This window comes from Poromitra crassiceps, assembly GCF_964638095.1.
Source record: "Poromitra crassiceps genome assembly, chromosome: 10".
In the NCBI taxonomy this organism is placed as follows: domain Eukaryota; kingdom Metazoa; phylum Chordata; class Actinopteri; order Beryciformes; family Melamphaidae; genus Poromitra; species Poromitra crassiceps.
The window spans coordinates 49866341-49892143 of record NC_139631.1 but is presented as its reverse complement, the minus strand read 5'-3'; the positions used below and the strand labels follow the sequence as shown (position 1 = coordinate 49892143).

General features: G+C 43.7%; 1 protein-coding gene across 1 annotated transcript in view; it reads right to left on the bottom strand.

Moving 5' to 3' along the window:
* Positions 1–25803, bottom strand: part of LOC310784499 (regulator of G-protein signaling 3-like) — a gene marked incomplete at both ends in the record, with an annotated part of 100558 nt that overhangs the window by 73996 nt on the left and 759 nt on the right. Inside the window, 7 exons of the mRNA XM_083645484.1 lie at positions 217–272; positions 8146–8296; positions 12202–12557; positions 15668–15770; positions 19086–19146; positions 24775–24869; positions 25080–25138. Coding sequence (XP_083501610.1) covers positions 217–272; positions 8146–8296; positions 12202–12557; positions 15668–15770; positions 19086–19146; positions 24775–24869; positions 25080–25138 — 881 coding nt within the window. The remainder of the gene's footprint in view (positions 1–216; positions 273–8145; positions 8297–12201; positions 12558–15667; positions 15771–19085; positions 19147–24774; positions 24870–25079; positions 25139–25803) is intronic.

Sequence of the window (25803 nt, the reverse complement as noted above, 5' to 3'; positions counted from 1 at the left end):
CGTTAGCTGATAAACAACAATTCCATGAGAGACCAGTCCCAGCAGAAGACAAGAAAAGTTTGATGCCTCTTCTGGTGGGACTCTGATGTCCATGTTAACACTATTCTAAAGATCAAGTTAAGTAGTGTCTACACACACACACACCCACACACACACACACACACACACACACACACACACACACACACACACACACACACACACACACACACACACCTGAGGCAGGTTCTGTCCGATGCAGACTCGACATAGCCGGTGGATGGTGTGCATGTCTCCTCAGCACAGGGTTCCAGTCAGATTTAGAGTTAGAGCTTAAAGTTAGACTAAGCCTAACCACATCACAGCCCGTTCCATCTGGCCCACCAGGTCTGATCGAGAATCAGTTCCTCCAGGTTCACCAGTTTAACAGACTCTACCTGACCAGTATGGCAGTCGGTCTGGACTCTTCTGAGACATGCTAGCTGTGTGGTAAAGCCACTGGTGTGTGTGTGCGTGCGTGAGCGCGTGCGTGCGCGCGCGTGCGCACGCGTGTGTTCCTCTCAGGAAGTGTGCTGGCTTATCGGAGGGCACACACTCTTCCTGCTATTATTCTGTCAGCTCGTTCCCAGCAGACAACACACACACACACACACACACACACACACACACACACACACTCCACCCTCCCCGTGTGAACCGTGCAATAGTAAAAACAGGATCTTCCTCTGTTCAACTCTACTGGACTCTACTATGGAAGAACCACTAGAGGGCACCAGACCTGTAGGGCGGTCCCTCACAATCACATGTTTAGGGCTTGGAAGCTTCGGTGATGGGTTACCCGGGCGGAGGGAAGTGGGGGTTGACCTTAGAAAAAAAGTCCAACCCTACCCGAGCGCGTGCACGTTCTGTCTAAGCCCGGCCGTCCCATTGGCTGCATTTATGGGCCTGAGCTCGGTTTAAACCCAAACATTTTCTGGGTAAGTTCGCTGTTTAGAAGTTAACTAACTCTGAGTTGTATGAATGACAAAAATGTTACACACAGGATCTCACTGAACAGCCTACGAGTCGGCCCATTCCATTTGGCCCACCAGGTCAGAATCAGTTCCTGGCCCGGTAGCGTGACACCGTTTCTGGGTTGAAAACGGTGACGTGTTTCCTGGTTTTGTTTAGAGTTTAGGGTTTTTGTTTAAAAAAACTGGGTTAAGGTTAGAGTTACAATTACGACGTTGGTGTTCCATGCATCACCTTGTCTCCGTTTCAGAAGCCCCCTCTGCTGACATGATTGGCTGTGAGGTGCCATCACCTGGAACTGCTGGACCATCAAGACAGAGAGAGATGGGAGAAAGGCTGTCTGATCAGACACAGTCACCAACCTGACTTTAATTTGGATGTCACACCCTTACTGCGCAATTGTCAAGGAGCTACTTCTCAGTTAGATTCCAAGTTTAGCATAGCGTGTGATTAAGAAGAACACACCACTGAAGCGTGTGGGGGCTGCCATCTTTAGCTCCATGCACACGGTCTCACAACAAGCTACTACTGAGCGACATCTCATGGAAGCAAGGCTTGTGCTCTTCAACCACGCAAGACAGAAGGTGTCCTCTGAAGGGCTTCCGGGCCACACCAGCTGTATAACTGCAATACAGGTGAGCTAAACCGCTAAGTTATTCATCCTGTTCACAAAATGTCCTCCAGCATCCAATCTTTCTTTCTTACGTTAATACTCCAGGTATTGTCCATAGCATGAATGTCAGCGTGTCTTGCGCTGCTGGTTTGTTTGAATTGTCTGTTTCTGTGTCACTCGTAGCACGCTTCCTATTGAACTATTTTCTATTGTTTTTATTGTATCGCCTATATATATTGCTATCGTTTTATCGCCCAGCCCTAAGATAACATACACACACACACACACACACGCACACGCACACGCACACACACACACACACACACACACACACACACACACACACACACACACACACACACACACACACACACACACACACACACACCTTTTGGTCACCTTTCACCTTTCACTCAAGGTGAAAGGTGTTAATACACCCTACTACAGTTTCTAAAATATGTTATATGAGAGACTGTGTTCAAATTGATCTAAAGACGTAAATAAAGACCTTTAAAAAGTTATTACTGTTTCCTCCTTTCTTTCACACATGGGACACATTTATCTTTGGAACATGATGATTACTGTACTGTATGCATTTTAATCTGGGCTAATTTCACATTAAAAACAGCAACTTTATGCACTAATTTAAACCCCCCCCCCCCCCCCACACACAATTTTGAAAATGCCCCTATTTCTTAGACTGTAGGGGCAAAATTTGCCCTGAAAATATTTTTGTTAAATTCCTACACTGCCTGTAGATGACTGTCAAAAGTGCCACAACTGACCCATTGTCAGAGCCCGGCTACTACCATTTAGATACTGAGAACGTTCTCAATGTTATTAAGTTATTGTCATACAGAAACCTAATTTGTATTTTATAGCTTCGTTTAAATGCTTAGTTCATTGTTTTTAATGTGCAAAATAATAATTTCTCAATGGCTTCTGTGTGCTCTATACATTACACAATCATTTTGATCTCAAAACAACGCTAGGACGGCCAGAAACGCCGCGGAGATCGCTGGGTGAGTGGCCAAATCATAATTATTGCCAGGAGAGGGGTCCAGGTTAAAAAAAAACGAAATTCTCCTTTAACTATACGGTTAGCTTCCACTGTCACTTCGGTTGCTAACTACTATCTTACTGGTCTATGGATGAAATGCTCAAACAATGATGATATGCGGTAGGAAATTGGTGTTTACTTCGACGTGCAAGCTGAACATGTTTATTTCTGCTAAAATAAAAAATCCTCTTGTCCCTACGAAGTAACAAGAACAAATGTAAGACCTTTGTAGACAAAATTAAAAACTTGTGAACGAAATTCAATATTTCTAAGGCCTTAATTTGAGAATATTAAATTCAATACCTTTTTGATACTTTTTTCCCTGGGAGCTTCAGTAACCAGGGGCCCCTGGGGATGCTGATCTGGCCTTGACGGCCACAGATGACTAGAGGTTGCAGCACTTCTCCAGTATGAGTGAAACATGAGACAGGAGAGAGGACCCAGAAACTGCTGTGTGTGTGTGTGTGTGTGTGTGTGTGTGTGTGTGTGTGTGTGTGTGTGTGTGTGTGTGTGTGTGTGTGTGTGTGTGTGTGTGTGTGTGTGAGGCAGTGATATTCTATAATTTATCACACATGAATCTTTGATGAGTTATAGCATGAGATTTCCACTAAAATACACAAAATACACACACACACACACACACACACACGCACGCACACACGCACACACACACGCACACACACACACACACACACACACACACACACACACACACACACACACACAAGGCCTAAACACAAGACAGTTTACTGTGTCACATAGATGTAGACTTCAACCAAGATGGCGGTGCCCTGAGGAGCGCGGTTACACTAGCAGAAACAAAACCAGGTAAAAACAAATTGAACGAAAAAAACCCGGAACAAAACGAAAGTGGGGAAAAAAGAGAAAATTACACCAAAAACAGCATTTAATCCACTTGAGGAAGAGTTGGAGGGGATTTGAAATGATCTGGATTTCATGTGAGAAGAGCTGAGCACAGTGGCTACAGCCTATGCTAATGGCTCTAATGGACGAAGTTAAACAACTAAAGAACATGCCCCTTTCACACCGGGGGTCCAACCAGTTAATCCCAGGTTGATTTTAGGTATGAAAGGGTTAACACTGGTTCGAGAGCTGGGTCGGATCAGGGTTGACCGCCTCTGTTTCACTCACTGCACTTTCTGCTTGTGTGTGTGTGTGTGTGTGTGTGTGTGTGTGTGTGTGTGTGTGTGTGTGCCCCTGCCCCCCTCTGCTGCGCTCAGAGAGAGAGAGAGGGGGAAAGCGAGCAGACAGATTATTCGTATATAAATAGTTGATGTGAGCAAACGAGCGAACAAACATCAGATAGTTTCCGTTTTTCCAAATGCTCCATGTGTCGCTTGATTGAAAAAACACTCGCCTTGGCTTCTGCAAAGCTTCGTGCACCACTCCACCTTCAAAATAGGGCATTTTTGGACGTGAGGGTCATCCTGCTTCGCAGTATTGGACATCGCTCGTAGGATATTTGGACCTATCGCCAGAATAAAGTGTTAAAGTTTGTTTTTGTTTTTTTAAAGGAGAATTGCTTTATATCTTTGATGTAGTCTACATTGTATCGCATAAACTCCACAGCGCTAAGGCCATGTTCAGACTAGGAGGCCAAATCTGATTTGTGAACTTTAGTGACCTATCAATGACTTTATCCAGATTGGTTTTATGAGTGTGGACGCTCCAAGTCTGATTTGTGTCACTTGTCCCAAACCACATATGGAGGTAGTTTCCAATCTGCTTTCGACTGATGTGACTTGAGTGCGGACGCGCAGATCCACCAAATCTGATTTGAACGTCACTCGCAACTCGTCATCAAATGCTTCTGCGCAGGAAAACCACGTCACCAACGTACGTATTTACTGACGCCCACGTCGTTACCATAGCAACCCATGCAGATAGGCTGTTTAGGTCTGGCCACACAGATCCGACTTGAGAATCAGATTTGTGGCAGTGCGGACACACTCCCAAATCAGATTTGGGAAACCAATCAAGATAATTATGATTAATGACTTTATCAGCAAATCAGATTTGCCTGTAATGTGAACATGGCCTAAGTCATACCCCAACTCCCCCACACCACCACCCACCCCCACTCTCTACTCTCTACACCGGAGATTTTCCTCATGTTTAGAAACAACAAAGATCCCACCCTGAGGCTAAAAAATGTTGTGCACTCCAGACTGACGCCCTGTTTATACGGCGACGCTCCCCGCGTAAAATGGCAAACTTCTTTTAACGTTAGTGCCTTCCTTTTACACGGTGACGGCGTCACGTTTTAAGTTGGTTTCTTTGATTTCGTTGTCCAGTTTTAAACACAAGTTGTCAGAGGTTCTTGTCTCGAGCTGCTCCTGTGGCAACATTTAAACTTCCACTGTGCACTTTGTCTCTTTATGCACTTTATGCCTCTCGTAGCAATATTTGGACTCCTCTGTGCACAATATGCCTCTGCACTTTATGCTTCTTTTATCATCATTTTATGACTATGATTTTAGGATGTAAATCGTAATATACGATTTTTTTTCGTATGCTTTTTACTATTACTTCTGATGCAGTGTTGGTGTTGTCTGTGCTCTGTTTTAATTAGTTTTTGTATCTTGTATGTAAATGTGTGTATGATCTGATCTGTAACTTGCTGCCTTCTTGGCCAGGTCGCAATTGTAAAAGAGATTTCGTATCTCAATTTGTTTTTACCTGGTTAAATAAAGGTTATAATAAACGGGGTGAAAATGCAAAAAAGTGAAAACAGGTCCCAGAGTGGAATTCTTGAAAACGCTGCCCCTTACTGTCGCCGTGTAAAGTGGAGAAACGCAATTCAGGTGATGACACAGCCCCCCTTCACCATGGAAGACAGGTAGGCAATATGAGCATTGAACTAGCCCAAGACAGCCTTATGTCACAGGCATAATGAGTCGCATTGACATTCAACAAACGTGATTTGCTAAAAACACATAATCTGCATTAAGTGCCCACTAACGTCGCACATAGCCTATTAATCATTGTCTCCCACATTGAATAATTGAAGACAACTCACTGTCTGCGATGCATTTCCTCATGTGAAGTCCCAATTGTGCTCAGGTATTTTTTATGCTTTACTGGGTTTTTATTCGTAATCCAATCTGGAGCAGTTTATTAGGCTACCATTTGTGACTTCTGTGTCACTCTATCGTGTGGAAAATTTTTTAATCACAAAGCTAAATCAAGCCCGTTAGAAACAGACAGAATAGGGAAATCTATGCGTTTTTACCTTCAAAATAAAATCCGTATTTTATAACTGGGTAAATAAAAATCAGGGTCGTTGACTCACTACGTGTTAAAATTGACTTTCGGTTGTCTGTTTTGACCAGGTGACCAAGGTTCAATGCCTTCAGTCTAGGGTTGTAGCGGTACTAAATTTCTGTTTCGGTGCCGGTACCAATTTGTATTTCGATACTTTTCGATACTTTTCGATACTTTTTGTAAAAAAAAAGTGAAACTGTCCAATGTCAAGATTTGGCTTTATTTTAAGAGTTTGGGAACAATTACACCAATAAATTGGTGTGGCATTTAAATGCTGAACAAAACAAACCTTTTGAGCAGTGAGAATACCGGTAAGTAAAATAAAGTAATGCCAGTGAAAATAAAATGACCATAAAACACTAGCCTATAGCAGCAAAAACTCAGAGAAACACCAATAACAACAATAAATAAATAATTGGTGGCATTTAAATTCTGTCTAACTTTTACTTGTCAAATAAGTACACACTCAGTAACATAACACAAATCTTTTGAACAGTGGGAAATGGGAATAAGTAAAATAAATAAAATAAATAAAATAAATAAAATAAATAATAATATAATAAAACACTATAGCAGCAGAAACTCAAATCTTTTTTTCTTCAACAAGCAGCATAACTGGCTTCATATTCCCATTCTGTCCCCCAGCCTACTCAGTCTAAACCCTAGTTCTCCTATGGGTGGTAGACAGACTCACTGTTTGGCTGACTCTCAGTTTACTCACTCAGTCCCTCCCATCCCAATGTCTTCTTCAGGTTCCTAGCCAAGAAAACGAGGGTGTCAACATGTTCCTCGGTCAGTCTAGATCTTGTTGGACTGCAGATATTCCCAGAAGTACTGAAAACACGTTCAGATGCACAGCTTGATGCTGGAATACAGAGATATTGTCTAGCAAACTGAGCTAAGATGGGCAGGTCTGTCTGGTGTTGCTTCCACCATGCCAGGGGATCCTCTGCAGGGCTGATGTCTCTAAATTGTTTATACTCAGTAATCTCAACTTCCAGTTTAGCACTTCTTGTCATGGGTGGGGCATTCAGGCAGTATTACTCACAGTTTACATCTAACGTTATGTAGGCTACTTTCACGCATACTTCAGTCAGGGTTATCGACAGTCCATATTATTGCCTCTGCACGTTTCCCGACGCTACAGTGAGCGCTCGTTAACTAACGTTACTGCGGAGTCCGCTGTAAACGTTAGTACAGCAGAGTCCGCTGTAACGTTAGTACAGCGGAGTCCGCTGTAACGTTAGTTAACGAGCGCATTTTCTCACTGTAGCGTCGGGAAACGTGCAGAGGCAATAATATGGACTGTCGATAACCCTGACTGAAGTATGCGTGAAAGTAGCCTACATAACGTTAGATGTAAACTGTGAAAGGGCACAGCTGCTGCACCCGATCTACTCCACCCCATCGAATGGGGACATTTTGAAGCAATTCCTTTCCATTGAATGAGGTGATTCATAGTAGATCGGCTGGCTGCTGCTACTAACTGGGCTGGGAGAGGCTTTGTGTTTAGCCATAGCCTACTTTGCTAGTTTGCTTTTAATGTGCGCGGGTCTGCTCAGTGCTCAGCTGCTTTTTTTCCTCAAACTCTTTTCCTCACCGCTTGACATGTGGATATGACGTCACTCACTCCAGCGCATTTCTTAAAGAGACAGGCTCATATTGACCATTATCAGTCATAGCAGCGGTCGGAAAAGTACCGGTCTTTTTAAATCTTAGTATAGAACCTGTTCTACAGCAATAGTACCGCGGTTCGGGGGTAGTACCGGTAGTACCTACATCCCTACTTCAGTCTAAATGTAACAAACAGGTTTCAGAAAACTCTCCAATATGTTGCACCAAGTATTCCCCGCTTGGTGCGCAATTTAGAGAAGTCATTAAAAAACACTGGCATATTGTTGAGTCAGATCCTAAATTAAAGAGAGTCTATACTGAAACTCCTAAACTTGTTTTTAAATGACCTTCTAATCTAAAGGACTGCCTGGTCAAGTCCGACATGCGCCCTCATTGCGCACCTATCTTTGCTGTGCCAGATGGTAATTATAAATGTGGTGGCTGTGTTCAATGTAATTACACACAAATGCTTCAGTCACCCGCATAGCAGGCTCAGTGTATTTATACATGGTGCTATCACTTGTAGCACCACGCATGTCATATACCTCATCCGCTGCCCTTGCAGCCTTGCTTATGTGGGTACCAGGATGAGCGAACACAACATTAGAACCGGCGACGAGCGCAATCCTGTTGCTCTTCACTTTAAACAGGCCGGCCACAATCTCAATGCCTTCCGCTATGTTGGTGTTGAGAAAGTGGATAAGCCCCCTAGAGGAGGCGACCACAAAAGGAGGCTGCAGAGGGAGACCTACTGGATCCATTTCCTCAATACCATGTCTCCTAATGGTTGGAATGAGGAATTTGACATTAAAACTTTTATGTCATTTGTCCTATTCTATTGTTATTTCTATACAAGTCTTAGTCTATTTTTGTACCCTATGTATTTTTCTGCTATGTATTTTATTGATGTGGATATGTTTGGTCTATACAACTTCACTGATTGCTCCTTTAAATTGTATGTATAGGTAGGCTCCTTTTAAGGCATTAGTCACCTGCCATTGGCTATGTGCTATAGCCGACTTAATTGACTGACAGCAGCTGATGTCAATGCGTTGTCATTAGTATTATTTTCTATATATATTTTCTGCTGTCTTCTTTTCTAGTCATTTGCCTGATGAAGACCCACTGTGTGGGTTGAACCGTTGTAGTCATCATTCAATATTTGGAGGTGCTCCAGTGTGCGGATATTCACTTTTTCAACCCTTATGTATATCTGTATCCAGCACCTGGCCTCAAAACAGGTTGGATGTGCACACATGCTCTTTATTGAACTAGATAACAACAAACCCTCATGTCTGGAAGGGTAGCTTCAGGAAATACCTGGACCTGATTCAATGGGCATAGTCCAGAGTTCATGTCTGGAAATGGCTAGAGGGAGGAGGGCTGGTTGACCCAGGCAGTCACAGAGGCAGGAGGCCTGGTTGGTTTGCAGCACAGAGAGAAACTCTTAGAGAGAAGTCTATATTGATGATATTGATTGGCATTGTGTTTCCAGTGAAGAGACAGCTGATCGTTATCCATGTATCCACATCCCCCCAACTTGCCTCCATTGGTCCACAAACAGCACGGCGGCTCAGTGGTAGAGCTGTCGCCTCGCAGTCAGAAGGTCCTGAGTTCGATTCTCGCCTGGGACACTGTGAGCGCTGTGGTTGTGTTCCCCCCCATATCTTCAGTGCCTACTGCCCAGGTGGGGTATCTCGTCGTAAGGGCCTTTCTGTCTGTGTGGAGTTTGCATGTTCTCCCCGTGCTCCCCCAGGGGGGTTCCTCCGTATATAACCCCCCCTCATTAAAAACATGCAGAAGATCAGATCGTCATCGTCATCCGACCAGTGACGACAACATCCGAAGTCGGTCCCCGGGCGCTGTACGAGAAAAGCGACCACTGCTCCTGGCCTGCCCCCCGGAGGAAAGGACAAGCCAGGATGGGTTAAATGCAGAGGACAAATTTCACCGGCCACCGTCAGCATGTGTGTGTTTGTGGCCGTCCGTGCATGTGTTGATGTGTAATCGTGTGACAATAAAGACAGGCTTGTCCGTCTGAAATCGTGTTTAAAATACATGCTTTCAAAGCAGTGGGCTAGCTTATATTACCAATGACAATGAGTGAATGTCCCGTAACCTAACTTAAGAAATAAGGCCAGTTACGTCTCTCTCCATCCAGGCGTTCAGTCTCTGTGGTGATTTCTATGTGCAGGGTTGGTTCTGCGCATCCCTGAGCCTGCCTCTCTGCTCTTCAGACAGTAAACAAAACCAGAGAAGAAGATCCACATGCTAGAACAGGCTAATGTTAGCTAATGCTAATGGACTGCACGAACATCATCCCCCTTGAGACCCCCCAACATCCCCCCAACATCCGCCCCAACATGCATCATCCCCCCTTGATGCATACCGCCCCAACAGGAGCACAGCGGATGCAGTAGCACACGTACTCCACACCGCCCTCTCACACCTGGAGGGGAAGGACACCTATGTGAGAATGCTGTTCGTGGACTACAGCTCAGCATTCAACACCATAGTACCCTCCAGGCTGGTAAGCAAGCTCAAGGATCTGGGACTAAACACAGCAATGTGTGACTGGATCCTGGACTTCCTGATAGACCGCCGCCAGGTGGTGAGAGTGGGCAACCTCACCTCCTCCCCACTGACCATCAGCATAGGAGCGCCCCAGGGGTGCGTCTCCAGCCCCTTCTAGTACGACCTCTACACCCACGACTGCGTGGCGACTCAAACTTCGAACACCATCGCGAAGTTTGCAGACGACACAGCAGTCGTGGGGATGATCTCCAGGAGCGACGAGACGGCCTACAGAGAGGAGGTGGGGGCCCTGGAACAATGGTGCCAGGACAACCACCTCTCTCTGAACATCTCCAAGACCAAGGAGATCATTGTAGACTACAGGCGCACCCCCCCCCCCCCCAATCACCATCAATGGCACAGTGGTGGAAAGGGTGGACAGCTTCAAGTTGGGAGTCAACATCCACCAGGACCTGACTTGGGCCGGCCACACCGCCACTGTTGTCAAAAAGGCCCAACAGCGACTACACGGACTCAGGCGCCTGAAGAAATCAGGCGCCGGTACGGGAACTGTACCACCATGGACCGCAGGGTGCTAAGAAGAGTGAGGCGCGCGGCCCAGCACGTAACAGGATGTGAGGAACTGCAGGAACTATATAACCAGCGGTGCCTCAGGAGGTCCCTGAAGATCATCAAAAACACAAACCATCCCCACAACAGCCTGTTCTCCCTGTTACCCTCAGGGAGGAGATTCAGGGTCCCAAAAGCACGCACAAATCGCTTGAGGGACAGTTTATTCCCGCAGGCCACGAGACTCCTTAACATACACAAATAGTGTAGTAGCTGTACTGTACTGTACTGTAGCTGCTACCATTACGTATGTCTAATGTTTAATTGTATGTTTAATTAGGTCTATGCTATTTGCACCTGTGCAAACAGAATGTTAATTATGTTTAATTATGTTTAAAGTATGTCCATGCCATTTGCACCTACAGTATGTGCAGTGAAGATGTCACTGTCTTTGGCTTGTCTTATCGCTTTACTGCCTTATTGCTTGTTGCTTCCCTTGTTTTCCTGCACCTATATGCCCTGTTATTTTGCACTATGTTGTAACGGAGTCTACAGCACAAGGATTTCACACGTGATACTTGTACTACGGAGTGACAATAAAAATCTTGAATCTTGAATCTTGAAATGATCTGCAAAAACAGAGTGCACGAAAGAAGCGCGTCTGGCCAAACAGCAGCAACGTGACCGATGTCAGGGAGAAACAAGTCGGACTGTGTTTTCGATTTATCAAGGGAGCTTTTAGCTTGTTAGCTTGTGGTTTGTTATGTTAGCTGCTGTTTACCATGATACTTCCTGCAAAGACTTGATACCTCTGTGACTGATAAGTTTGACTTGTGATATTGTGGTTTTAGCTGGCTGGTGGATAACATTAGTTTGCTTGCTAACGCAGCTATCTAGCTAACAGTTAATTGATTTACCAGCTAGAAGCCTCGCTAATTCATCGAATACCCTCTTGTGTGGATAAGGTAACAGTCGCAAATATGCCTAACGTCACTTATATGCTTTTGGAACATTTTGTTTGGTTGCAGTATCAGATCAAGTCCCTGTTCAATGCCACATGTTTGTTAGTGTCCCAGCTCACAATAACGTTAGCCCTAGGGGAAGCAGGCCGCTCCTGGCTCATGCTAACCTTGTGCTATCCACTTGCCCACAGCCAACACAAGCATAATCACACACCACAATAACGTCAATAACAATAATTTGTCCAGAATCCTTCCTGGCCATCCTGGGGCTGGCTGCCATTTGCAAATAAGTTTATCGGCTAACGTTACGAAGCAACCGACGCCGTTCCATGCTGTGATGTCATTGTTTTGGCCAAGCAGCTGCTGGGCTGACTGCAGTTACTACAAAGGCCACCGGTGTCATTAAGAGTCACAAGTTATAGGACCTTTCATCTTGTATCTGTTATTATTATTTTATATATATATATTTTTACTCAATGTAAGCACTATGGAATCATGTTTGAGAAGCTAAATAATTGTTTGTGTGTGTGTGTGTGTGTGTGTGTGTGTGTGTGTGTGTGTGTGTGTGTGTGAGAAAGTGCTGCGTAACTCACCGTCAGTTGCTGTGTGTTGTCGTCAGTGTTTCCTCCGGCCCCCTGGTGGTTAGCGTTGACACACAGAGTGGAGATGTAGCTGCTGTAGTTAGCGTTGGCCAGTGTGGCGTTAGCATTAGCTTTGGCGGGGTCAGGGCTGTGGATGGGTTTGGTGGTGCCTTGGTTTGGCAAGTCACACTGAAGTCCGGTGGAACCACGGTTCAGGTCAGACGTGGTTCTGTGGTGTAGCAGCTCGCTGCATGCCGTAGCGTCCGTGCGGCCCGTTGGCTCGCTGCGTTCCTTAGTGTCCCTGTGGCTCGTTAGCTTGCTGCGTGTCATAGCATCCGTAAAGTCTGGAGTCTTCGTCAGCTCTGAGCCTAGGAGATAACCACCATCATCATCATCATCACTATTGGCCCACGACCACGCAGTGTTCTTCCAGAACATCCTGACTGTACACACACAGACAGACAGACAGACAGACAGACAGACAGACAGACAGACAGGTAGTTCCGTCTGTCCTTCGTAACAGAGCTAGCTTCTAGCTGTAGTCAGAAACTTGTAGCTAAATAAAACTAGTTACCAATTAAACTAGTTTACAACTGATGAGAACTAACACAGGAGCTAACCAAGTGACTCATTACTACTGCTACTACATTAACTACTATCACTGCTAGTACTGTTACTATTACAATAGTACTCCAGGTAAACAGCGGTAGTGCAGTTTTAGTCTAAAGAAACAGATGCTGTAGAATAATGCATCTCTCCCCTCTCTCCCTCTCTCTCTCTGTCTCTCTCCCCCTCTCTCATGCTCCTCTCTCTGTGCTCGGTCGGAGCGAGCGAGTGTTGTATCTCTGGTGTGATGTCAACATGACAGAGAGACTAGGAGCCACGGCTCGGGGAAGGGGGTCGAGGGTAGATCGAGGTAGAGAAAGATGGAGAGAGAGAGAGGGAGAGAGAGGGGTGGGGGGTGTAATATAGTATATATATAGAGAGAGAGGTGTATTTAGTGGGGTGAGAGCGCGGTAGAGAGACATAGATGGCCACAGGGAGAGAAGTATTGTGTGGGTGAAAGCTGGTGCACATGGTTACTGGGCAGGCTTCTCATCGCCATGGAAACCGTACGGACCCCCGGGGAGAGAGAGAGGAGAGGGGCAGAGACAGGAGTCTCTCTCCCTCTCGCTGTCCCAACACACACTCACTAAAATACATATTATATATACACATACACACATTTGGAGACTTGGAGACGTGTTTTGAGACTTACATTATGGATTTGTGTGTGTCAAAAAAGAATCTAAGATCAGCAGCATCATGTTGTGAAACCACTCCCACTCTCTGTCCACTTCAATGGTAAAAGCTAGAAATATTAATTTAGAAGGTTTTGGGGTTTTTTCTTTCTTTCTTTCTTTTTTTCTTTCAGATTTTTCCCAATTTTCTCCCAAATTGTACTTAGCCAATTTCCCCCCCTGCTGCCCCGATCTGGGGAGAGCTGAGACTAGCACCATGCTTTCTCCAACACATGCGCAATTGCCAGCCGCTTCTTTTCACCTGACAGGGGGAGCTTCACCGGCAGGACATAGGAGGATGGGAGGATCACGTGGGACGATCACGCTAGTTCCCTTCCACCCCAACCAGGCACCCCGACCGACCAGAGGAGGTGCTAGTGTAGCAACCATGACACATACCCCCAATCCAACTTCCCACTTGCAGACAGTCAATCATGCCTGTATGGACGGACGCCCGACCAAGTGTTACCAGGTAACACGGTGGTGCGAACCTGCGAACCTCGTATTGGCAGGGAATCTACCGATACACTACCCGGACGCCCAGAAGGTTTTGGGCTTTTACTTTTTAATGCTTTGGGCTTTTATTATGAAGGTTCTGAGCTTATATTTTGAAGGTTTTGTGATTTTATTTTTGAAAGTTTGAGGCTTTTATTTTAAAGGTTTTAGGCTTTTATTTTCTGGGCTTTTATTTGGATTGTTTTTGCTTTTATTTTGAAGGTTCTAGGCTTTTGTTCTGAAGGTTGTGGGGTTTTATTTGGAAAGGTTTAGAGATTTATTCTGATGTTCTGAGCTTTTATTTTTGAACTTTTGGGATTTTATTTTAAAGGGGTTTAGGATTTTATTTTTATGGTTCTGGGCTTTTTCATTTGGAAGGTTTTGGGCTTTTATTTGGAAAGGTTCTGTGCTTTTATTGTGATGGCAAGGCAAAGCAAGTTTATTTGTATAGCACAGCGGTTTTCAAAGTAGAGTAAGCCTCCCCTGAGAGAACATGTAGACAGCCGGGTCTCCCCATTAGTGGCAGGGCCACTGTTTGTATTTGCCAATATTATTATTATTATTATTCTGCTGGGAAGTTGGACTTCTCATGCACGAAAATAAACCAAACTTTGCACAAAGGTACAGTTCCATGCCAAACTTCATCGACACAAATTTGGCGCCAATAATCCTAATGGTGGCGCTACACCGTTTTGCGGTCCAAAGCAAAACTGCAAAAACTGTAAAACTAATAAAACCCTACTCCTCCCAAAATTTTTCTTCAAACAAACTTCAGCATCTGCATCGTATGTATGTCCTACATAAAATAAAATAAAATAAAACAGATTTTCGATTGATAAAAGATTTAGCCCACAGTGCATCAAAATGTTTTACTGTAAACGGTACTGTAAACAACTACTGTACATTTTTACAAGATTTTGTTGTCACAGTAGTTGAAGTGTGCAAAATCTCAGAATTGTATCTCAAAAACTAAATTTTTGACAGTATTTTGAATTCTGCCCCCATGTATTCACCTTATGTAGCCACGCCCATTTGACCCGGTTGTGTGGCCGTATCAAAACTTCCGGCTAAAAATAAAATAAAATAAAATGGCTGGCATCTAACTCTGAATTAACTAATAATTTAGCCAATTGTATGTAACATACCAAATAAAAGCAAACGGCAATGTCTAAGAATGCAACGCCATGTAACTGGCTCGTTAAGTCTCGCATTCCAGGGAATTACGTTAACGTCTGCGACGTTAGTGGCTCGAGCGCAACTCGGAGGAGAGAAAACTATCTGAAGCTTTCTTTGTTGGAGTCCAGGTATGTTTTACAAGAAAGTGCTCGTCATTGTCGACGATAACGTTATCTGACCTGGCTAACAATGGCTACTCGCTTGCTTGCTGTGTACCGGCTCAAAGTAGTAGGCTACGTTCTTTATTTTACCCCCTTCACTGTCCGCTCCAAAAACAACTCTCTTATTTTGCGCCGTGACTGCCGGAAGTGTTAAAAGGACCCGGAAGAATTTGGCCCACTGTAAGGTCTGAACATAAGGTGAATGTGTGTTCTGCTCTTTTATTTTGGAAGGTGTGTGCATGCGTACGTGCGTGTGTCAAATACGTTTGTGGATTGGGTGGATTCAGATGACAGTCATCATAGATCTAGAGACATCCTAGAAAAGGCATGTGCATTGGAATAGACGGGGCTTAGGGGTTAACTCACCACAGTATGTTGGTAGAGCCCCGTCCCTCCGCTGTGATGTCACCTTCAAGTGTTTGCTCCTCCCAAACTCCTCCCCCAGCAGGTAGAACCAGCCATTGACGAGCTGCCAGCAGAGGGTGGGCAGGGCAAACATGTCACTCATGGCAATGTTAATAATATAATGTACACATGAGAGAGGAGTATATACACATTGTGTGTGTGTGTGTGTGTGTGTGTGTTCGTCTGAATAAAATAATAAAATAAAATAATCTCATATCACCCTACATATTACATATTTATTTATTACATGTTTGTTGTTGTTGTTTTTCAAGTAGACCACCCCCCCCAATTATTCTCCCCAATAGTACTTTTCCAATTCCGCCTGCTGTCCCGAGCGTTGCTCCACCCCCTCTGCTCATCTGGGGAGAGTTGTAGACTAGCACAGCCGGTTACCCTCCTCACCAACAGACCGACCAGAGGAGGTGCTAGTGCAGCGACCAGGACTCATACTCTACCTACCGGCTTCCCTCCCGCAGACACGGCCAATTGTGCCTGTATGGACACCCGACCAAGCCGGAAGTAACACAGGGGCTCGAACCTGCGACCCTGGTGTTGGTAGGCAAGGAATCTACCACTGCACTACCCGGACGTCCCCATATGACATGTACCTTAGGTTTTCATGTTTAGAGCTTTTATATCAATATTTCTTTGTGGATATGTCCAGGTCGTCTATGTTCTGTCTGAGTCTCGTATCAATTATTTAGATGCCATGTTTCTTCCTTGCGTCATCTGTTTCTGTCCCCACAGGTTCAATGACCTTTACTTAATGTAATCTATTGCTTCTATTCTTACACACGCACACACACACACACACACACACGCACACGCACACGCACACGTACACGCGCACGCACGCACATACACACACACATACACGCACACACACACACACACACACACACACACACACACACACGCACACACACACACACACACACACACACACACACACACACACACAAACATACCACACACACACAAACATACACATGCACATAGCCTACGACAGACCCGAAACACCTTACGACCCCAGTTAACATCACTGATGATGTGTCCCAGTGCATGCTGTAGTATGTATTTTAAACAACAAGTGATGATCTTGGGTATGTAGTCTATTTCAAATAGCCTGTTTTCGCTTCCACCAATGCGTAATGATGCATTGAGAGAGAGAGACGTCATACTTGGCTTGCACGTAGGCTATATTTTGTGCAGTGGGAGTGCACAGTGCATTATGTGTGAAAGACGCAGACTTTACAGCATGTTTTGGGAATTGGAGTTGAGCTGGTGTTTGTGTGTTGTTGTTGTTGACGTGCCCCCCGACAGTTAGTTAATTACCCTCCCATTCAATTTGTTCTGTAGCCGACCCTGCCTTACTCTGTAGGCATGGAGAATTCCTCCTGCCTGTTGCAGTCACGGATCAGATCACTTTTTGCTTTCATTTCAGCCTTTCCCCTGCCATAATGTCAAATATACTATAATATTCATATAGGGATGTATGGATATGTTGGGATATAGGCTATTTAGTAGGCTATAAATACACAGGAATACAATAACATTTTCCATAAGGGGACGTGCACAGATGAGACTGCAGCCATTTTTTTCCTGCATTCCTTTGATTCCACTGCTGTATTGAATTATATGCTTTGGTTAACGTATTTCTGATAGTAGAACTTCAATCTGGAGCTGGTTTCCCCTCAATCCTCCTGTCATTTTTTATGAATGAGCTGAGCTTCGATCCGTCTTCCCGGTTAATTATCCTTTTAAACAGACGTCGATTCGGGGCTGATACTGCCTCCAGTGGTGTAACAAAATGAGACGCCATTCCGTCCTTGTGACTTTTAAGCAGGAGGCGAGACGTAATAATGCCGCAACGATGGCAGCTTTCACAAGCTGTGTAAAATAGGCTTCTGGGCTATGGAGAGATATATGTGTCTTTATTCTGTGACTGAAAGTTTACATCCTGTAACCAAAGACTGTATCTGTGAGAAAATAAATCCACTTTGTAATCAAAAAATAGATCTGTAAGCAAAAACATAGATTAGAAAACAAAACTATCAACAATCCAATCAAAGAAAAATTTAAAAATAAAATAAAAAAAATGTTTTTAGATTTTTCATTAATGTGAATTAAAAAAGTTGCATGCAAACACAAACATTTTGTTCTCAACTCCAAAACATTTGTTTGCGAAACCATTACGTTTGCTTACAAAGCTCAACTTTTCTTTTGCGAAACGAAAAGTTTTGTTTGCAAAACCTGAGTTTTGCAAAACTTTTTCTGTTGCAATAAGGGCGGGACCTACAGCAGAAAGACGTAACGCACGTCCCTATTGGCCAGTGTCGATCGGAGTGATAGCTTGGCAACATCCAATCCAGTACGAGACAAGGCGGAGGGCGGGCACTTGAACGGAAGTATTTCCTGAAGGAATTTCCATGCCATTTCAGCGCCAGTTATAACCACAGATTGAAGAGAGAAGCCGTGAGTATGTTCACACCAAGTGCATGTAACCTGACCAAACATAAAAACAACATAAAAACATTGGTGTGAACATACTCACGGCTTCTCTCTTCAATCTGTGGTTATAACTGGGGCTGAAATGGCATGGAGATTCCTTCAGGAAATACTTCCCGCCCTCCGCCTTGTCTCTTACTGGATTGGATGTTGCCAAGCTATCACTCCGATCGACACTGGCCAATAGGGACGTGCGTTACTTCTTTCTGCTGTAGGTCCCGCCCTTATTGTAACAGAAAAAGTTTTGCAAAACTCAGGTTTTGCAAACAAAGCTTTTCATTTCGCAAAAGAAAAGTTGAGCTTTGTAAGCAAAGGTAATGGTTTCGCAAACAAATGGTCTGGAGTTGAGAACAAAATGTTTGTGTTTGCATGCAACTTTTTTTAATTCACATTAATGAAAAATCTAAAAACATTTTTTTAATTTTATTAAAAAAAAAATCTTTGATTGGATTGTTGATAGTTTTGTTTTCAAATCTATGTTTTTGCTTACGGATCTATTTTTTGATTACAAAGTGGATTTATTTTCTCACAGATACACTCTTTGGTTACAGGATGTAAACTTTCAGTCACAGAATAAAGACACATATATCTCTCCATACTGGGCCTCTCTCTCTCTCACTCACTCTCTGTGTCTCTCTCTCTCTCTCTCTCCCTCCCCCTCTCTCTCTTATGTGTGGCTGAGATGAAAATATGTAGCTGTTTATGCAGTTACATAGTCTGGCCTATTGGGGCAGTCTGGGTTAGTTACAGTAGGTGATTCACAGAGATGACTGATATGGAAATGTCACTTTCTCATAGTAGATTAATGTTAACTAGCATTAGGTTAGCAGAAATTAAGTTGCAGGGCGAATTTACTTTGTCACAAACTGACCTTGGAAGAGGTGATGAGAGAACGAATCCCAAAACTCATACAGCCAATGAACCCACTATGCCTGAAGAGAGACACAGACAAGGAGAGTCCTATGTCAACAGCTACAGAAAATACATTTGCCGTCATGTTACATTACGTGGAAGGTTAACTATGGAAGATTACTGTAACAATTAGTTTCATTACACAACAAAATTCCATTGCTTTTTCCAAACTTTCAAGGATTTCACGGCGACTTTTCCAGGCCTGGAAAATGAGAATTTGAAATTCCATGACTTTCCCAGGTTTTCCACAACCGTCTCACCTGCTGTCTGCTCGTCTTCTGAAGACTGTCACCAGCAGCCTCTTCTGCTGCTGCTCGGGACTGACAGCACTGACACACACACACACACACACACACACACACACACACACACACACACACACACACACACACACACACACACACACACACACACACACACACACACAACGAATAAGCTGATAATGTGAACAGTGAACAGTCTGATGACTGAGAGAAGCACATTTACCCAGCCTCAGAGATCAATAATCACATCTGTTCATCCTACAATGTGTTGCATTTTAAACTTGCATCAACAACAGTCTGCTTCTGTGGTGATATAATGGAGATATGACCATCTATAATGTGTTTCTATGGTGTTTTCCTTCTCATTTTGTGAGCAAAATGAAGAGGCTAGATCTATGAAGAACTACACACATCACATTAATATCCTATTTACTATGCTGTGGCTTTACAATTATCAAAGAATTGTGTCCTTATATATATTCTGCATACAGAATTCAGTCAATTCTCTCTCACTCTTAATTAAGAACATTCACATATCCAAAAACAAAGACTGAACCGACATATATCTTTGGAGGACTCTCTCTCTCTCTCTCTCTCTCCATTCATTTAATGATCAAACACAGCAGCGCGGCGGGGAAATCAATGTACAACCTTATTTATACTGTACTTATACCAGAAGATCAGAACCACACATGTGCCTATCCCAACAGCAGAACAGCGTAACAGTCCGGCACAGCTGCTAAATCAGAGGTGCCCAAATTATTTTCGTATGAAGGGCCAATAAATGCTGTTATGTGAAATGACATTAGATTTTATAATTGATAGACAATTTACATTCTAAATCTAAAATAAATTCTCAAAATAATAAAAACGTTAGAACTTTTATTAAAAACTTGTATTAAAGTTAGATTTAGACTTGATTGGGAAAAAAGACACCTTTCTGACAGAAAGTGCATGCAACTCAAGGTGTGTAGCCCTAACCCACCCATAGAACCCATTCTCATTCAGATATCTTGAGGTGAGAGGTCAAGCGACCCCTTTGAAAATGGCCATGCCAGTTTTTCCCTCACCAAAATTTAACTTTGGACCATTATGTAGCCCCCTTCCCGACATGGTTGGTACCAATTCATTAGCCTGGGTAAACCCATCCCCCACGTGACCTGCTCTCAGACCTGTTCTCAGTCACTATGGTCTGGAATCCCACCATTGTTAAACGATTTCCTGCGGTTGTTGGGCCCCCCCCGATAGACCACTCCATTACGCAACCATCATCCAACCAGTTTAGTGCACAGAGCACATGCGCAGTGCAGCAGATGGCGTCATCACTCTGCGACCTTTGTTGTTAGCGCATGAGCTAACACTTTTCATTTCAGTACTGCTAGCACGCAAATGGTTACAACCAGCTACAAGAAGAGAGAACATCGCGTGACGGTGGTCAGGGAATGAAAGAGGAACAGGACAACTGTCTACACGGACCCAAACCTCGATCCCTGCTGCAGATGGCCGCAGATCTGGAGAGATATTTGTGGCTGTGAAGAACAGTCATCATCTATACAGCTGCTGCCAACCTGATGAGGAAACAGGCGTGCTTGTTATGCTGGACACTGAATGCCAGTCTGCAGACTTCATCCTCCAGTGCTGTTCGCCTCAGGACTTGAAGGCCTAACGTTGTACCATGGACTGTATACATTCTGTGCTAATAATGCTAGCATGCTAACATCCTTTTCACACACACACACTGAATATACCGAAATGCTAGATTTGATCATGGACTTAACGCTAATGTTAATCAAAAACGGCCGCAGTCATAACGGTAAGGTGTGTTTGACCTAATTGAAATATTAACGTTAATGCCCTCACATTTCAGCGTGGTTACAGATAAACCTATTTAACGCTAGCTAGCTACAGTAGATTTTTGGAGGCGTTAATGTGAATGTCATGACGTAGTGAGCGTAGTATTATACTGTATATTATACATAATCCAGATGTAACCTAGCTATAGCTAGACGTTAAGAGGTTAGCGTGAATGCGACTGAGACCTGACATTACTGGCTTGATATCATATTCCAGATGCAACCTAGCTAGATAAGCTCCACACTGCTGTATGAGTAGCTACAATCAAATGTATCAAGCCTTGATATCATATTCCAGATCCAACCTAGCTAGCTAGATGTTAAGAGGTAGGAATATACCGAAATGCTAGACTTGATCGTGGACTTAATGTTAATCAAAAACGGCCACACTCATAACGTTAAGGTGTGTTTGACCTAGCTAGAAATATTAACGTTAATGCCCTCACATTTCAGCGTGGTTACAGATAAACCTATTTAACGCTAGCTAGCTACATTACTGGCTTGATATCATATTCCAGATGCAACCTAGCTAGATAAGCTCCACACGGCTGTATGAGTAGCTACAATCAAATGTATCAAGCCGATATCATATTCCAGATCCAACCTAGCTAGCTAGATGTTAAGAGGTAGGAATATACCGAAATGCTAGACTTGATCGTGGACTTAATGTTAATCAAAAACGGCCACACTCATAACGTTAAGGTGTGTTTGACCTAGCTAGAAATATTAACGTTAATGCCCTCACATTTCAGCGTGGTTACAGATAAACCTATTTAACGCTAGCTAGCTACATTACTGGCTTGATATCATATTCCAGATGCAACCTAGCTAGATAAGCTCCACACGGCTGTATGAGTAGCTACAATCAAATGTATCAAGCCTTGATATCATATTCCAACGTGAATTCAGCTGAGGGGTTCGCTCCAGAACGAGACTGTTGCGTTCAATATTTGTACACGTTACTGTGCAGTAGTTAGTGCAGGCTAGTTAATTGTTGGAAGTAAGGTTTTTGAATTCTGTATATTATACATAATCCAGATGTAACCTAGCTATAGCTAGACGCGTGAATGCGACTGAGACCTGACATTACTGAAGTGAATACAAGTGACCTATATTTTTCAATCCTGTCTTTGAATAAAAGTTGTACATTGTGTTATACTTGAAAACCATGTCTTTGCTCCCTTATGTGTTCACAATTACAACAAATCTGTATGGTTTATCTGTTGGCATTAAACCGTGGTATTTCCTTGGGTGATATTCCATATTTGTCATTAAACCTAGCTGTTCACATAAATTTGCAATGATGATCGACCACGTGAGATATCACAAGTAGCCTACTTTTATTAAAAAATAAAATGCAAAGAGAGGTTTCCTTCTCTAACTATTGGTGCGTTCACAAAATATTTACACGAGATTTTTTTTATAAATAATAATCAATAACGTGGATAATGATGACATCTGCAGCTGCTGGACGAGAGACAGAAGAAACTACGAACGAAGATTGGAGCAGAGGACATGACTACAGAGAAACTTAACCGACCAGCACTCTGCTTCAATCAATGAATGCTTATAAATAAACCATACACATGAGAATTACCGTTAACGTTACAGCATTTAATAACATAAATATGGTGATATCTGGTGGTCTGAAATTACTCTATCTACAGTAGGGTAACTGGCTCCTATTGTGTCTTATTATTGTAACGTTTGAATCAGCGTTTCATAACTATAATAGCCTAATGTTACTGTAGCCTGGATGACGTTAGCTAATGCTACCCAGCCTTCCAGCGTTTATCTTCCATAATGCATTAAATCATAATCACAATGCGAAGACATTAGCTGATCACCACAGAGCTGCACAGACAAGTTTATCAGATAATTTCGCCGTAAAATGTGTCCAGGTGATCAGCTCTGAAGCCCCGGCTTGTATGGTCCGCTAAAATCCGATTTCGATATAGGTGTTATTTTGATCAACAGACCTAGCATCACATTATTCAGTTTAAGGATCCTTATGTGGAAACATTTTGAGAACCACTGTTTTGAAGTACTATTACTATAGCTGTTTTCATTCTCACATGACAATACAACAGAATAGAGTATCAAACAAAAACATTTTTATTCGGTTCCACCATGATTCCCACATTAACATTAACAGCTGTTTTCACTTGAATGTCCTCAACATAGTTGCATAGCCATATAGCTAGCCATATAGCTAGTAGCTAGCTCGGGAGCTATGCTTTAGAGAGGCCAAATGCTAACGGCTAGGTAGTGCTAAGCCGCTGCAGCTGTTACACGTCATTGACAAAGACGCACTCTCTGATTGGCCGATCACGGCAGGACTGATGTTGGCAGTCACGCCGTCACTCATTGGCTGCGGGGTGGCTGCGGGTCTGCGGGAGTCTTTCAACCGCCGCGGAAATCGATTTGAATGGCCCGTTCGCTAGACGATAGTGACTGGGAACTGAGAGAGCAGGTCACGTGGTGGCTGGGTTTACCTAGGCTACCAATTCATTCCTTGGGTCTTCTAGTCTATATATAAAATCTCTACTAGGGATCTCGTGTGCTACGCGCTCGATCCTGCAGCTCGCATTCACAGCTCGGCCGCCCACAGCTCGGCTGCTGTGTGGCCAATGAGACCAACATCACTGATGATGTCAGATTTATGACATCACTGATGATGTCACAGTGGGATTTATGACATCACTGATGATGTCACATGTCACAGTGGGATTTATGACATCACTGGGATTTATGACATCACTGATGATGTCACAGTGGGATTTATGACATCACAGATGATGTCACAGTGGGATTTATGACATCACAGTGGGACAATCACAGTGGGACAGAGAAACAAACAAACAAACAAACAAACAAACAAACAGACAGACAGAGCCCCAGCTCCCATTTATATACTGATGATGATGATGATGATGATGATGATGATGATGATAAGGGGCAATTGGACAATCTCTGTCTGTCTGTTCTCTGTTTCAATTTTTGTCCTACTGATGATGTCATAGGCATTGTGACATCAGTGATGTCATAAGAGCAATTGTGATGTCATCAGTGATGCAAAGTTGTGACATCATCAGTGATGTAAAAAGCCGAGCGGCGTAATATGGGAGCTGCATATTCGCCTTTCGCTGCGGCATAGCTAGTGAGCCCGCGCAGCGGGCAAGCCTAGGAATCGAGCGTGCGTAGTACGTGAGATGCCTAGTATGGTACAAGAACAAACAAATGAGCCTGCCACAGCCTCCAAAAGACAGTCATATCTGTCGCGGAGTGGTGGGGACAATTTTAGCTCCTCAGAAAACCCATATCCTATGCCCATGATGACCATCTATAATGTGTTTGTATGGTATTTTCCTGTGAAATGCAGAGAAAATAGACAAGAGGCTCCACATCACGAGGCACGAGCAGAGATCTGCGCTGTAAAACGTTTTTAGAAGCATTTTATGAAACGCCTATGGAAAAATGAATGGGGATGAAATCAGAACCCGGAAGAGGGTGAGACTTTGGTGGGTCTTACAGTAGGAAGCTCTGGTTGTATTCTGGGTTCTTTGAGTCCAGGACCGTCCCAGTCTTTCTCCTGGAGCTGTGATCCACATCAGGCACCAGAGCCAGCTAGACGCACGCACGCACGCACGCACGCACGCACGCACGCACACACACACACACACACACACACACACACACACACACACACACACACACACACACACACACACACACACACACACAGCATCATCATTACTGTGACGTCCTTCTATGAGCACAGATATTTCAACACAACATTTTCATCTTTACAGAAGCCTGACGTTAGCATGATGTTACCTTGACATAGGAGTCACATGGCCGGCGGGTTTTTCCCATCAGCCCCCTGGCCTCGTGGACTGGACAGGAAGAGGAAGTGGAAATGAAAACGTCACATTCTCTGGAAATATTCAGGAGCTAGTTCAGTTTAATTATGTTTTTATTGTTTTTGTTGTGTTTTTATAGTTTCTATTGTGTATTTTTAAAGGGCTGTAATGACGCATGATCATGTAATAACTGTGCATTATATAATAAATCCCCTGAAAGCAATATGTAATAAAGTTGCGGTGGTTGCGTGGTATTGCGGTGGTTATTACAAAATGCAGCTGTTCTGTTTCTTGGTGAAAATGTAATAAACAGTGTTATTACAACGTTATGTAATAAAATGCACTGACTTTGTCATTTGAAAACAATTAAAATGTATAAATATATTTGACCATAAAACACATTTTAATTGCTGCTGTTACTGACTTTCCTTACATGCAATGTAATGTTGACCCGTGCCAATTAAGCCGAATGTGCACAATCTCATTCAAATTCAAGTCCTTGGGCCCTATCGTCGTCAAGCGATATCTGCTTTTTGTGCTTGCGCCCCGGTTTGCCATATCTATGCTATTGTCGGACGAGCGCAGACGGCCATTTGGCACTCCGGCCGCGAGCAGGCACGTTTGTGCCGGCTTCTCCGCCTCAGCACAGCTGTGGGTTAGGGTTAGGGGGTCTGAGGGGGTCAGGTCGGGGGGTTAGG